The 14,415-nt window shown below is 49.4% G+C and overlaps 1 protein-coding gene across 1 annotated transcript in view; it reads right to left on the reverse strand.

Moving 5' to 3' along the window:
- LOC147596754 (potassium/sodium hyperpolarization-activated cyclic nucleotide-gated channel 1-like) overlaps positions 1–12,422 on the reverse strand; it is an 85,314-nt gene extending 72,892 nt beyond the window's left edge. The window contains 1 exon segment of the mRNA XM_086769635.1: positions 12,393–12,422. Coding sequence (XP_086625761.1) covers positions 12,393–12,422 — 30 coding nt within the window.
- Positions 12,423–14,415: the final 1,993 nt, after the last annotated feature.

Here is a 14,415-nt window from a genome sequence, read left to right on the forward strand (position 1 = left end):
CCAAGTTGTGTGGTGCTGTCGACACGCTGGAAGGGAGGGATGCCATCCAGAGGGACCTTGACAGGCTGGAGAGGTGAGCCCGTGCCAACCTCATGAAGTTCAACCAGGCCAAGTGCAAGGTCCTGCACCTGGGTCAGGGCAATCCCAGGCACAAATACAGGCTGGGTGGGGAATGGATTGAGAGCAGACCTGAGGAGAGGGACTTGGGAGTGATAGTGGCTGAGAAGCTTAACATGAGCAGGCAATGCGCCCTTGCAGCCCAGAAGGCCAACCACATCCTCAGCTGCATCAAGAGGAGCATGACCAGCAGGTTGAGGGAGGTGATTCTGCCCCTCTCCTCTGCCCTGGTGAGACCCCACCTGGAGTACTGTGTCCAGTTCTGGAGCCCCCAACATAAGAAGGACATGGACCAGTTGGAGAGGGTCCAGAGGAGGGCCACGAAGATGATAAAAGGGCTGGAGCACCTTTCCTATGAGGACAGGCTGAGAGAGTTGGGGCTGTTCAGCCTGGAGAAGAGGAGGCTCCGGGGAGACCTTATAGCAGTCTTCCAGTACCTCAAGGGGGCCTACAAGAAAGATGGGAAGAAACTCTTCAGTAGGGCCTGTTGTGACAGGACTAGGGATAATGGTTTTAAAATAGAGGGAGGTAGATTTAGATTAGATATTAGGAAGAACTTTTTTTACAATGAGGGTGGTGGAACACTGGAACAGGTTGCCCAGAGAGGTGGTGGATGCCCCATCCCTGGAAACATTCAAGGCCAGGTTGGATGAGGCTCTGAGCAACCTGATCTAGTTGGGGATGTCCCTGCTCCTTGCAGGGGGGTTGGACTAGATGACCTTTGAAGGTCCCTTCCAACCCTAACCATTCTATGATTCTATGATTCTATGATTCTATAAATACTTATACTGATTCAAAATACACCTTTAGAGTGGGACATACCCATGGTGCCATTTTGGGGAGAATATGGGTTACTGAGTTGACAAGGACATCCTATTAAATATGGACAAGAAATTATGAAATTGTTACAAGTAGTATTAGAGCCTAAAGAAGTGGCAATAATGCATTGTAAGGCTCATCAAAGATGACAGGGAGAAATTTTTCAAGGCAACCGAAAAGTTGACTCTGCTGCAAAGAAAGCATCCTTACAAAGGTAAGTACTCAGAGCTCTGATTCTGAAAAATAAAAATGATCTACATCCACCTCAGGAAGACCAACTGGCTAAATCTTTAAAGTGCTTAAAGGATCGAGCAGGATAGTGAGTGACTCCAAGTCAACAAATTCTTACTATACCTAGAATGATGCAGCATATCCTTGAAAAATTGCATGGAGAAACTCACATGGGAGCTGACACCATGGTAAACAGTGTCAAAAAGATAATACCATTGGGCCAAAAATGAAAACCATGGCAGATGTAATATTAAAAAGATGTAAAATATGCTGTGCAATTAATCCTAAAGTACAAAAACAGTCACCCATGGGAGAGACAAGAAAAGCAGTTACCCCAGCAGAATACTGGCAAATAGATTTCTCTGAGTCAAAGATGTAATCAATATAAATATTATTGGTTTTAGTGGACACTTTTTCAGGCTGGCCAGAAGCTTTCCCTTGCTGTGCCAATCAAGCTCATGAAGTAGTTAAAATATTGTTGAAAAACAATCTGAAAATTTAGAATTCCTGAAGGAATATCCTCAAACAATGGGTCTCATTTTATTTCAGCTGTAGTCCAGAGAATGTCAAAGTTTCTCCAATTTAAGTGGAATTTACATACCCCATGGAGACCACAGTCTAGTGAAAAGACAGAAAGAATGAATCAGACCCTGAAAAAACAAATTTCAAAACTATGTCAGGAAACTCACCTTAAATGGGTAGACATTTTACCAATAGCCTTGATGAGAATTAGAATCACCCTATGGGTTAGAGAAGGAGTAAGTCCTTTTGAGATACTATATGGAAAACCCTACCCAGGGAGAACTATAGAAACTCAAAGTGATCAGATGCATGTTACGGGAGAAAATATGCTGTAAAACTATCTGTTGTCTCTTTCGCACGTTTTATCCTCCTTACATAGATACCTCAAACAACGAGCGCCTTTGCCTTTTGTTGTAGTTTAGCCCTGATCGGGACCAGACTACACAGTCTCTCTCTCACTCCCCCCACCCTCTGAGAGAATAGGGGGAGACAATATAAGAAAAACAGCTCGAGGTTTGAGATAGGGACAGGGAGAAATCCTTAAAGTTACCGTTACAGGCAAAACAGACTTGACTTGGGGAAAACTATTCATTTATTACTACAAATAGCAGGATAATGAGACAGAGAACAAGATAACCTCCCTCCACCCCTCCCTCTTCCCAAGCTTAACATTATCTCTACTACCTTCCCCTCCTGAGCGGCACAGGGGGGAAGAGGGAATGGGGGTCGCGGTCAGTTCATCACATGTTGTTTTACGCCGCTGCTTCATGGTCGGGGGAAGAACTCCTCACATTCCTCCCCTGCTCCAGCATGGGGTCCCACCCATACACCACAGTTCTTCCTGAAACTGCTCCAGCGTGGGTCATCTCTTCCACAGGGTGCAGTCCCTCCAGAACGGCTGTCCCAGTGGGCCCTCCATGGGCCACAGCCTCCTTCAGGCATCCACCTCCCCCGATGTGGGGTCCTTCACGGGCTCCAAGTGGATCTCTGCTCCTCCGTGGACCTCCATGGGCTGCAGGGGGACAACCTGCTCCACCATGGTCTTTACCACAGGCTGCAGGGGAGTCTTGGCCAGGAGCAGCATTACTCCTCCCCCTCCTTCTGAACTGACCTTGGCATCTGCAGCCGTTACTCTCACAAGAAATTCTTCACAACAGGCAGGCAGATGCCTCTCAGGTTCTCTTCACATCTCATCTCCTCTCCACTTCTTGCAGCCAGACTGGGCTAAGTCAGGCCCAGACGGCTGCCCAGTGGGAGGCCAGAGAATGAGGCCTGCAAGCCCCACAAGGCTGGTGCCTCCCCCTCTCTACCCCCACTCAGCATCTTCACATCTCCTCTTTTTTTTTTTTCTCTTTTCCCCTTCTTAAATATGTTATCGCAGAGGCGTTATCAGGGAACATTCTGCTACCAATTGGCTCGGCCTTGGCCAGCACCTTTGCATTAGCCAGTACACAATTTTCAACCTGGAGACTTGGTTTATATTCACACTTGGAAAAATGAGCCATTGTCGTAGTTTAGTCCAGCTTGGGACCAAGCTACGCAGTCTCTTTCTCAGTCTCTCACCCTCTGAGGGAACACGGAGATATAACATAACAAAAAAGGCTCGAGGTTTGAGACAAGGACAGGAAGAGATCATTGAAGTTGCCGTTACGGGCAAAACAGACTCGACTTGGGGAAAACTATTTGTTTATTATTATTATTAAAACAAAAGCAGAATAATGAGAAAGAGAACAAGATAACTTCCCCCCATCCCTCCCTCTTCACAGGCTTAACTTCATTTCAATTACCTCTACCTTCTTCCCTACCCCCCTCCAAGAGGCACAGGGGGGAGTAGGGAATGGGGGTTATGGTCAGTTCATCACGTGTCACTTTACACCACTCCTTCCTCCTCCCTCAGGGAAGAACTCCTCACATTCATCCCCTGCTCCAGCATGGGGTCCTTCATGATCTTCACAATCTGCTCAGGCAGACGCCTCTCAGGTTCTCTTCACATCTCCTCTCTTCACTTCTTGCAGCCAGGCTGGGTCGAGTTGGGCCCAGACAGCTGCCCAGCGAGAGGCCGGAGGGTGAGGGCTGCAAGGCCCCCAGGGCTTACGCCTCCCCCTCTCTGCCCCCTCTTCAGTTTCTTCACATCTTTTTTTATTTTTCCCCTTCTTAAATATGTTATCACAGAGGTGTTATCAGCGAAAATTCTGCCACCAATTGACTCAACCCTGACCAATGGCGGGTCCACCCTAGGCCCAGCTGAGTCCACCGGATAAAGGGGAAACTTCTGGCAGCTTCTTGCAGAAGCTGCCACCATAGCCTCCCATCACTAAACAAAACCAACACAGCCATTAAAGGAAAAGTGAAAAAGACCATATACAGTCCTGCTGACCAGCTATACTGCTGTGAAAGTGGAAAAAAATCAAGTCTTGAATCCACTAAATGTAGGTCAAACTTGGCCCTCCACCAGAACCTGGAGACAAGTGGAAAGTCATTAGAGTAAGACCCTTAAAAACTCTATTTATGTGTGATCGGGTTGTAAAATGAAAGGTTATGTATTTCTGTTTCTTTTCTAGATTGGAATAGCAACTATGTTCTTCCAAAAATGAGATCAGTCTGAAAATGTGTGAGAAACTAACTAGAAATATTATAAATACTACCACCTGTTGTGGTTTTGTTAGTGAGGGGGGGCCTAAGGTGGTAGCTTCTGTAGGAAACTGCTAGATGTCGCTCCCCTTTTGTTCAGTGGACTCGGCCAGGCCTAGGGCCAATTGGTAGCAGACTGTTCCATGATAACACCTCTGTGATAATGTATTTAAGAAGGGGAAAACAGAAAAAAAAAGAAAAGAGAAGAGAAGATGTGAAGAAACTGAGCGGAGGCAGAGGCGCAGAGGGGGAGGTGCAGGCCTCATGGGCCTTGCAGGCCTCACCCTCTGGCCTCTCGCCAGGCAGCCGACTGGGCCCAATTCGGCCCAGCCCGGCTGCAAGAAGTGGAGAGGAGATGAGCTGGATGATGTGAAGAGATTCTGAGAGACGCCTGCCAGCCTGTTGTGAAGAACTTTTCTCGTGAGAGGAATGGCTGCAGATTCCAAGGTCAGTTTAGAAGAAGGGGGAGGAGTAATGCTGCTCCTGGCCAAGATTCCCCTGCAGCCTGTGGTGAAGACCATGGTGGAGCAGGTTGTCCCCCTGCAGCCCATGGAGGTCCACGGAGGAGCAGAGATCCACTTGGAGCCCGTGAAGGACCCCGTACCGGGGGAGGTGGATGCCTGAAGGAGGCTGTGGCCTGTGGAGGGCCCGCTGGGACAGCCGTTCTGGAGGGTCCGCCTTAGGCCCGGCCGAGTCCACTGAACAAAGGGGAGCGACTTCTAGCAGTTTCCTAGAGAAGCTACCACCTTAGGCCCCCCCTCACTAAACAAAACCACGACAAGTTCTTAAAAGATCTGTTTGCTTTTTCCCAAGAATGCAATTGAGCTAATAAAAGGTACTACTTCCATCTACAAATTGTGTCCTTCTTATGTGTAGGCCACCAAAGTCTGTTTATGGCTACATCAAAGAATTGCTTCTACATACTACTGTAAAAATCTAGTTCATAACTTCAACAATGCAATTTTTTTTTCTGAGTGTCCCTCCTTCACACTCTGCTTTCAAAGGATGAGAAACTAAATCAGTCTTAATTTCCTGACTATTGCAAGGAAGAAATCACCTTATTAAGAAAGCTGTTTTTTCTCTTAGAAATAACTCACAACAGAAAAATAACTGAGCAGGTAATTAAAAGAACTACAAGAATGAGCATGATATTCAGGGATTTTGGGTCATATGAGCAGGTTAAATATATTTAAGCTAGGTTTTAAGGAGTCACGTACCATATATATTCACGATATACTGTAATTTTTTAGCCCACAGGTCAGTTACACTCAACTTTAGCAGAAAGGTGCCATCTCACAGATATGTTCTCATAGGTTTATAAGAGCAGGCAATATGAGGACTAGAACTAGTACACCACTGAGGGAATGACTGCATCATTAGCTCATAATTTGTTTAATGCCAGAAAATCTAGAGGCAGCAACAGCATGCAATATTCTTTTTCTGGTGCACCTGAAATTGTTCAAATTGCTTTGACACATTGTGTTTAGTTATCTATACAGGGTGTGTCAATTGAAAATAACTTTTTTTCTCAGAGGCTTTCATATAAGTAATAACAGCTATGAACATTTTTCTCTTTGAATAGCATTTTCATGATTTTTCCATTTTTCATTTACATTTATCACTTAACATAGTGTCCTGGTTCTGGCCAGGATAGAGTTAATATTTACCTGAGCTGGGTGGAGAACTGAAGCTGGTAGCCCCTATGGCTGGGATAGTTAACTAATTAGCTAACAGCTGGGGTTAATTTACCCAAATTAGCCAAAGGGCTATTCCATCCCATCTGACATCATGCTCAGTATATAAGTGAGGAGGGTGCTGAAGGGAGGCCCTCCTAGTTGGAAGAGACTGGATGTGGAGACCTGTTGTGAGCTATTATACTGTATTTGTGTTCCATCACTCTATTGTTTTCTTCTGTCATTACTGTTAAACTTACTTTTTGTTCAATCTCAACCCGTGTGTTTGGTTTTTTTTTCCCTGGTTTTCTTTTGTTTGTCAAATCTCCTCCTATTCTCTCGGAGAGTGGGGGGGAGTGAGAGAGAGACTGCATAGTCTGGTCCCTGTTGGGGCTGAACTACGACACATAGTATTCTGCTTTTGTTAGTGAGGGGGGGGCCTAAGGTGGTAGCTTCTGTAGGAAACTGCTAGAAGTTGCTCCCCTTTGTTTAGTGGACTCGGCTGGGCCTAGGGCAGACCCACTGCTGGCCAAGGCCAAGCCAATTGGTAGCAGAATGTTCCGTGATAACGCCTCTGCAATAACATATTTAAGTAGGGGAAAACAGAAGGAGAAAGAGAGAAGATGTGAAGCAGCTGAGCAGGGGGCAGAGAGGGGGAGGCGCGAGCCTCATGGGCCTTGCAGGCCTCACCCTCTGGCCTCCTGCCAGGCAGCAGACTGGGCCCAACTCAGCCCAGCCCGGCTGCAAGAAGTGGAGAGGAGATGAGAAGTGAACAAGATGTAAAAAAGATCCTGAGAGACATCTGCCAGCCTGTTGTGAGGAACAGCTGCAGACGCCAAGGTCAGTGAAGAAGGAGGGGGAGGAGTAATATGGCTCCTGGCCAAGATTCCCCTGCAGCTCGTGGTGAAGACCATGGTGGAGCAGGTTGTTCCCCTGCAGTCCATGGAGGTCCACGGAGGAGCAGAGATCCACTTGGAGCCCGTGGATGACCCCACACTGGGGCAGGTGGAGGCCTGAAGGAGGCTGTGGCCCGTGGAGGGCCTGCGCTGGGACAGCTGTTCTAGAGGGACTGCACCCCGTGGAAGAGATGACCCAAGCCGGAGCAGTTTCACAAAGGACTGTGGCCCGTGGGAGGGACCCCATGCTGGAGCAGAGGAGGAATGCGAGGAGTTCTTCCCCTGACTATGACAAAGCGGCATAAAACAACGCGTGATGAACTGACTGCAACCCCCATTCCCTTTTTCCCCCCTGTGCCGCTCAGGGAGGGGAGGTAGTAGAGATAATGTTAAGCTTGGGAAGAGGGAGGGGTGGATGGAGGTTATCTTGTTCTCTGTCTCATTCTCCTGCTAGTTTTAGAAATAAATGAGAGTTTTTTTCCCCGAAGTCGAGTCTGTTTTGCCCGTAACGGTAATTTTAAGGATTTCTCCCCATCCTGATCTCAAACCTTGAGCCGTTTTTCTTAAATCATCTCCCCCTATTCTCTTGGAGGGTGGGGGGAGCGAGAGAGAGACTGTGTAGTCTGGTCCTGATCGGGGCTGAACTGTGACACATAGACATCTTGCTTAAATTTTATTTACAAATAGGGTAACTCTTGGATACCATAATTTATGTCTAGAGCTACTTTGGGAAACACAACTCTTTCTTCACTAGAACTTGGATATTTTGCTATTGTTAATACAACTGGATATTACAGGTGTGTGGGCTTTAGAAAAATCTCTCTAGCCTCTGTGGCTATACATTATAAAGCCCAAGAATGCTGATGTAACCTACATGTGTGACTTACAGATGTAATGATTTAGCCCCACTTGGCACCTAAAATACCACACAGCAGCTCACTCACTCCTCCCATCCCTGCCCCCACAGTGGGATAGGGAAGTGAATCAGGAGAAAAATACAGGCAAACTCATGGACTGGGATAAAACCAGTTTAAATACAATAGCAAATAAAGAGAACATAGGGGGAGGGGGAACCAAACAATAACAGAATATACTAACCACATGAATTACAGAACAATAGCTCACAGTGGATCCTGACAAAGAGATCACTCCCAAGTAGAAAAAAAAAAAACCCTTGGTGCCATGCCCACTTTATATACTGCACATGATGTCACATGGCATCAAATATCCCTTTGGCTAATTTAGGTAAGCTATCTCAGCTACTGGCTAATTGGTAAACTATCCCAGCTGTGTCCTCTCCCAGCTTCCTGTGAAAATTAACTATCCCAGCCAAAACCAGGACACTATCCACCCCTTGTTCTATACCATCTATGCCATACTCACATCCTACACTTTCCAATCAATCACCACCATTTTTCTATCTTTGATATATAGAATTATAGAATGGTTAGGGTTGGAAGGGACCTTCAAAGGTCATCTAGTCCAACCCCCCTGCAAGGAGCAGGGACATCCCCAACTAGATCAGGTTGCTCAGAGCCTCATCCAGCCTGGCCTTGAACGATTCCAGGGATGGGGCATCCACCACCTCTCTGGGCAACCTGTTCCAGTGTTCTACAACCCTCATTGTGAAAAAAATTTTTCCTAATATCTAATCTAAATCTCCCTCCCTCTATTTTGAAAACATTACCCCTCGTCCTATCACAACAGGCCCTACTGAACAGCCTCTCCCCATCTTTCTTGTAGGCCCCCTTGAGGTACTGGAAGACTGCTATCAGGTCTCCCCAGAACCTCCTCTTCTCCAGGCTGAACGGCCCCAACTCTCTCAGCCTGTCCTCATAGGAGAGGTGCTCCAGCCCTCTTATGATCTTTGGTCCCTCCTCTGGACCCTCTCCAACTGGTCCATGTCCTTCTTATGTTGGGGGCTCCAGAACTGGACACAGTACTCCAGGTGGGGTCTCACCAGGGCAGAGTAGAGGGGCAGAATCACCTCCCTCGACCTGCTGGCCACGCTCCTCTTGATGCAACCCAGAATCACAGAATCACAGAATTATTATCAAGATTGGAAAAGACCTAAAAGATCATCCAGTCCAACCATCACCAATACGTCTCAGCTAAATCATATCCCTCAACACAACATCCAAATGTTTCTTGAACACCCCCATGGTCGGTGACTCCACCACCTCCCTGGGCAGTGCATTCCAGTGCCTGACTACCCTTTCCGAGAAGTAATATTTCCTAATGTCCAGCCTGAATCTCCCCTGGCACAGCTTGAAACCATTGCCTCTAGTTCTATCACTGTCTACACGAGAGAAAAGGCCGACCCCTAGCTCACTACAACCTCCCTTCAGGAAGTTATAGAGAGCTATATGGTCTCCCCTGAGCCTCCTCTTCTCCAGACTGAACAATCCCAGCTCCCTCAGCCGCTCCTCATAAGGCCTGTGCTCCAGACCCCTCACCAGCTTCGTAGCCCTCCTCTGAACACGTTCCAGGGCCTCAATGTCTTTCTTGCAGTGAGGGGCCCAAAACTGAACACAGTACTCGAGGTGCGGCCTCACCAGTGCCGAGTACAGGGGGACAATTACCTCCCTGTTCCTGCTAGTAACACTGTTTTTGATGCAAGCCAGGATGCCGTTGGCCTTCTTGGCCACCCGGGCACACTGTCGGCTCATGCTCAGCCGAGCAGCAATCAGTACCCCCAGGTCCGTTTCCTCCACACAGTCCTCCAGCCACTCCGCCCCAAGCCTACAGCGCTGCCTGGGGTTGTTGTGGCCGAAGTGCAGGACTCGGCATTTGGTCTTGTTGAACCTCATCCCATTGGCTTCAGCCCAGCTCTCCAGCCTGTCCAGATCCCTCTGTAGGGCCTCGCTACCCCCAGGCAGATCCACACTCCCAGCCAATTTGGTGTCATCTGCGAACTTACTGAGGGTGCACTCAATGCCCTCATCCAGATCATCAATAAAGATATTGAAGAGGACAGGCCCCAGCACCGACCCCTGGGGAACACCACTTGTGACCGGTAGCCAGCTGGATTTAACTCCATTCACCACCACTCTCTGAGCCCGGCCCTCCAGCCAGCTCCTTACCCAGCCAAGAGTGTACCCATCCAAGCCATGGGCTGCCAGCTTCTGCAGGAGAATACCGTGGGAGACAGTGTCAAAGGCTTTGCTGAAGTCTAGGTAGACCACATCAACAGCCTTTCCCTCATCCAGCAGATGGGTCACTTGATCATAAAAGGAGATCAGGTTGGTCAAACAGGACCTGCCCTTCATGAACCCATGCTGGCTAGGCCTGATCCCCCGGCCATCCCGCACATGCCGCATGATCTCCCTCAAGACTATCTGTTCCATAACCTTCCCTGTAACCGAGGTCAGGCTAACAGGCCTGTAGTTCCCCGGATCCTCCTTACAACCTTTCTTGTAAATGGGAGTCACGTTGGCAATCCTCCAGTCTTCTGGGACCTCACCAGTCAACAAGGAGCGCTGATAGATGATGGAAAGCGGCTCGGCTATCACCTCCGCCAGTTCCCTCAGCACTCTTGGGTGGATCTCATCCGGCCCCATGGACTTGTGGCAGTCCAGTTGGAGTAGTAAGTCTCTGACCGTTTCTTCCAGAATCACAGGGGGGTTAGCATGCTCCCCAGCCGAGACTACCAGGTCAGAGAGAGGAGTACCCTGAGGATAACTGGTCTGACCTTTAAAGACAGACGTAAAGAAGGCATTCAGAACCTCCGCCTTTTCCTTATCCTCAGTGGTCACATTCCCAGCCTCATCCAGCAAAGAGTGGATATTCTCCTTTGTCCTCCTCTTACTGTTAATGTATTTATAAAAGAGTTTCTTATTCCTTTTCACCCCAGTGGCCAGGTTAAATTCAAGCTGGGCTTTTGCCTTTCTGATTTCACCTCTACACATCCTAACGACTTCCTTGTATTCATTCTCAGTTGCCCGTCCCTCCTTCCACAGGCGGTAGATTCTCTTTCTCCCGGAGCCTCAAGAATAGCTCCCTATTCATCCACGCTGGTCTTCTTCCCCGCCGGCTCATTTTGCGGCTCAGGGGGACCGCCTGCTCCTGCGCCCTTAAGACTCCCTTCTTGAAGGGCAACCAGCTCTCTTGGACCCCTTTGTTTGCTAAGACTGAATGCCAGGGGACTCCCCCTACTAGTCTCTTGAACAATTCAAAGTCCGCCCTCCGGAAGTCCAGGGCAGCAGTTTTACTATTCCCCCTCCAAGCTCCACCATGAATTGAGAAATTTATCATTTCATGGTCACTCTGTCCAAGGCAGCCCCCAACCTCCACATCTCCCACCAGACCTTCCCTGTTTGCGAACAGCAGGTCTAGCGGGGCAGTTCCTCTCGTGGGCTCTCTGACCAACTGCATTAGGAAGGCATCCTCTATGCACTCCAAAAACCTCCTAGACTGCTTCTTCTGTGCTGTGCTGTACTCCCAGCATATGTCAGGGAAGTTGAAGTCCCCCATGAGGACAAGGGCTGACGACCGTGCAGCTCGTGCCAGCTGCTTGTAGAATACCTCATCTGTCTATAACAGACGCCCACCAGGATGTCTGCCTTGTCAGCCCTTCCTCTGATCTTTACCCATAGGGATTCAATGTTATCATCCCCAGTCACAATCTCAGTAGCAGAAAAGGATTCCCTAACATAGAGAGCCACACCACCACCCCTCCTTCCTTGCCTGTCCCTCCTGAAGAGTTTGTAGCCATCCATTGCAGCGCTCCAGTCATGGGAGCAATCCCACCACGTTTCTGTTATGGCAACTAGGTCATAGTTTGCCTGCCGCACTATGGCTTCCAACTCTTCTTGCTTGTTCCCCATGCTGCATGCATTAGTGTAGACGCACCTCAGCTGAGTCCCTCGCCTCTCTCCTAATCCCAATACCACTTCCCCAGGCCAATCTCTAGCAGGCCTGGCTTTATCCCCTTCCCCCTTCCTATCTAGTTTAAAGCTCTCTCTATAAGTCCTGCCAGCTCCTGGGCAAGTATCCGTTTCCCTTTTGGAGACAGGCAATTCCCATCAGCCGACCTCAGGCCAGGTGCCGAGTAGACCGCCCCGTGATCAAAGAATCCAAAATTTTTGCGTTTGCACCAGCCTCTCAGCCATGCATTTATAAGATGGCTTTTTCTGCTTATCTCAGTGTTTGTCCCTGCCACCAAAGGAATACTGGCAAACACTACTTGTATGCCCGCTCCATCAGCTAACTTCACCAGCCTCCTAAAATCATGTTTTATAATCCTCAGGCTTCTATCAGCAATCCCATCACTGCCAGCCTGAACTATCAATAAAGGGTAATAATCAGAGGGGCGGATAAGGCTGGGGAGTTTTCTAGAAATATCCCTGACCCGGGCCGCAGGAAGGCAGCACACCTCCCTATGGGTAGGGTCAGGCTGACATATTGGACCCTCTGTTCCTCTCAGAAGAGAGTCGCCCACAACTATCACCCTCCTTTCTTTCTTGGAGGAGGCAGTCTTCAAACGTGGAGCCGTCCGCCTCACCTTGGGCAAGCTTGGCGGCAGCGCTCCCATGTCATCATCACTCACCTCTCCCTCTGGTTTCAGGGCTTCATACCTGTTACAGAGAGGGACCAGGGGAACCGAGGTAGGTCGGGATGGGGGTTGCCTGCGACGCCAGACTGAGACCTGCTGCCATTCCTCCTCTCCTCTCGAGCTGTCTCTCCCTGCTTGACTATGGTGAGAGAGAGGGGCCATTACTCCCAATACTCCCTCAGTCTGGGAAGTGCAATCTCTGCACCTTTCTCACAGAGAGTCACTCCACCAGTCAATCTCCCGCTTGCATTCTCTGATGGTCCGCAGTCTATCTACCTCCTCCCTAAGCTCCACCACAAGGCTGAGCAGCTCATCTAGCTGCTCACACCGCACGCAAGTCACCTCCTTCCCATCCTCCCCTGGCAGCAGCAGTCTGAGGTACTCCTGGCAACCAGAAACCTGAACTGCCACATTATGGAGCAGACCCTCTGTCTGGGTTGCCACAGTCTTCACGTGGGAAGTCCATTTCCTGGTGAGGACCATGTTTGAAGTGTTGGTGTCAGGGCCTATCAACCAGAGAGCAAGTTACCTGAGAAAAGACAAGAGCACTCACCCATGCTGATACAAGACACAGCCTCCACTCCCACTGCCACCTAATTGAATGGGCAGTGCAGGCAACCCTCAGATACTGACTACCTCCACCCTAGGTGCTCAGAAAGGCTTTCCACACCCTCTGTGTTGCGTTGTGTGGGCAAGTTCCCACCCTCCCAGGTCTCTCTTTATCCACACAGCAAATGGGTCAAGGTCAATTACCAGAGATAAAGAGCATGCAGTGTCAGCTCCACCCCTAGTGAGTCAGGAGCCCTCCCACAAGCTGCCAGCTGCTAGCCCAGGCACAACACTGCTACTGGCTCCAAAAAAACCTCTAAAAAAAGAGCTTTTCTGGTTGCTTTTCTTCACTTCAGTTTCCTTCCTCAGTGCAGTTTTACCTGCTTGAAGCTGGTCTCTGAAGCAAATGCGGTTGGCCTTCTGGGCTGCAAGGGCGCATTGCCTGCTCACGTTGGGCTTCTCATCTACCAGCACTCCCAAGTCCTTCTCCTCAGGGCTGCTCTCCCTTCATTCTCCACCCAGCCTGTATTTGTGCCTGGGATTGCCATGACCCAGGTGCAGGGCCTTGCACTTGGCCTGGTTGAACTTCATGAGGTTGGCACGGGCCCACCTCTCCAGCCTGTCAAGGTCCCTCTGGATGGCATCCCTCCCTTCCAGCGTGTTGACGGCACCACACAGCTTGGTGTCGTCGGCGAACTTGCTGAGGGTGCACTCTATCCCACTGTCCATGTCGCCGACAAAGATGTTGAACAGGGCCGGGCCCAACACCAACCCCACTCGTGACCGGTCTCTACCTGGACATTGAGCCGTTGACCACCACTCTCTGAGTGCGGCCATCCAGCCAACTCCTTATCCACTGAGTGGTCCGTCCATCAAACCCATGTCTCTCTAGTTTAGAGAGAAGGATGTCATGCAGGACAGTTTCAAATGCCTTGCACAAGTCCAGGTAGATGATGTCCATTGATCATGCCTTCTCCACCGATGCTGTCACCCCATCATAGAAGGCCACCAAATTGGTCAGGCACAATCTGCCCTTGGTGAAGCCATGTTGGCTGTCACCAACCACCTCCTTGTTCTCCATGTGCCTTAGCATGGCTTCCAATAGAATCTGCTCCATGATCTTGCCAGGCACAGAGGTGAGGCTGACCGGCCTGTAGTTGCCTGGGTCCTCCTCATTCCCCTTTTTAAAAATGGGGGTTATGTTACCCCTATTCCAGTCATCAGGGACCTCACCAGACCGCTATGACTTCTCAAATACAATGGCCAGTGGCTTGGCAACTTCATCTGCCAGTTCCCTCAGGATCTGTGGATGGATCTCATCAGGTCCCATGGACTTGTGCACCTTCAGGTTCCTCAGATGTTCCCGAACCTGCTCTTCCAGTACAGTGGGTGGTTCTTCATCCTCCCAGTCCCCGCTTGTGCC

Source organism: Chlamydotis macqueenii, chromosome W, assembly GCF_036417535.1.
Source record: "Chlamydotis macqueenii isolate bChlMac1 chromosome W, bChlMac1.mat, whole genome shotgun sequence".
Taxonomy (NCBI): Eukaryota; Metazoa; Chordata; class Aves; order Otidiformes; family Otididae; genus Chlamydotis; species Chlamydotis macqueenii.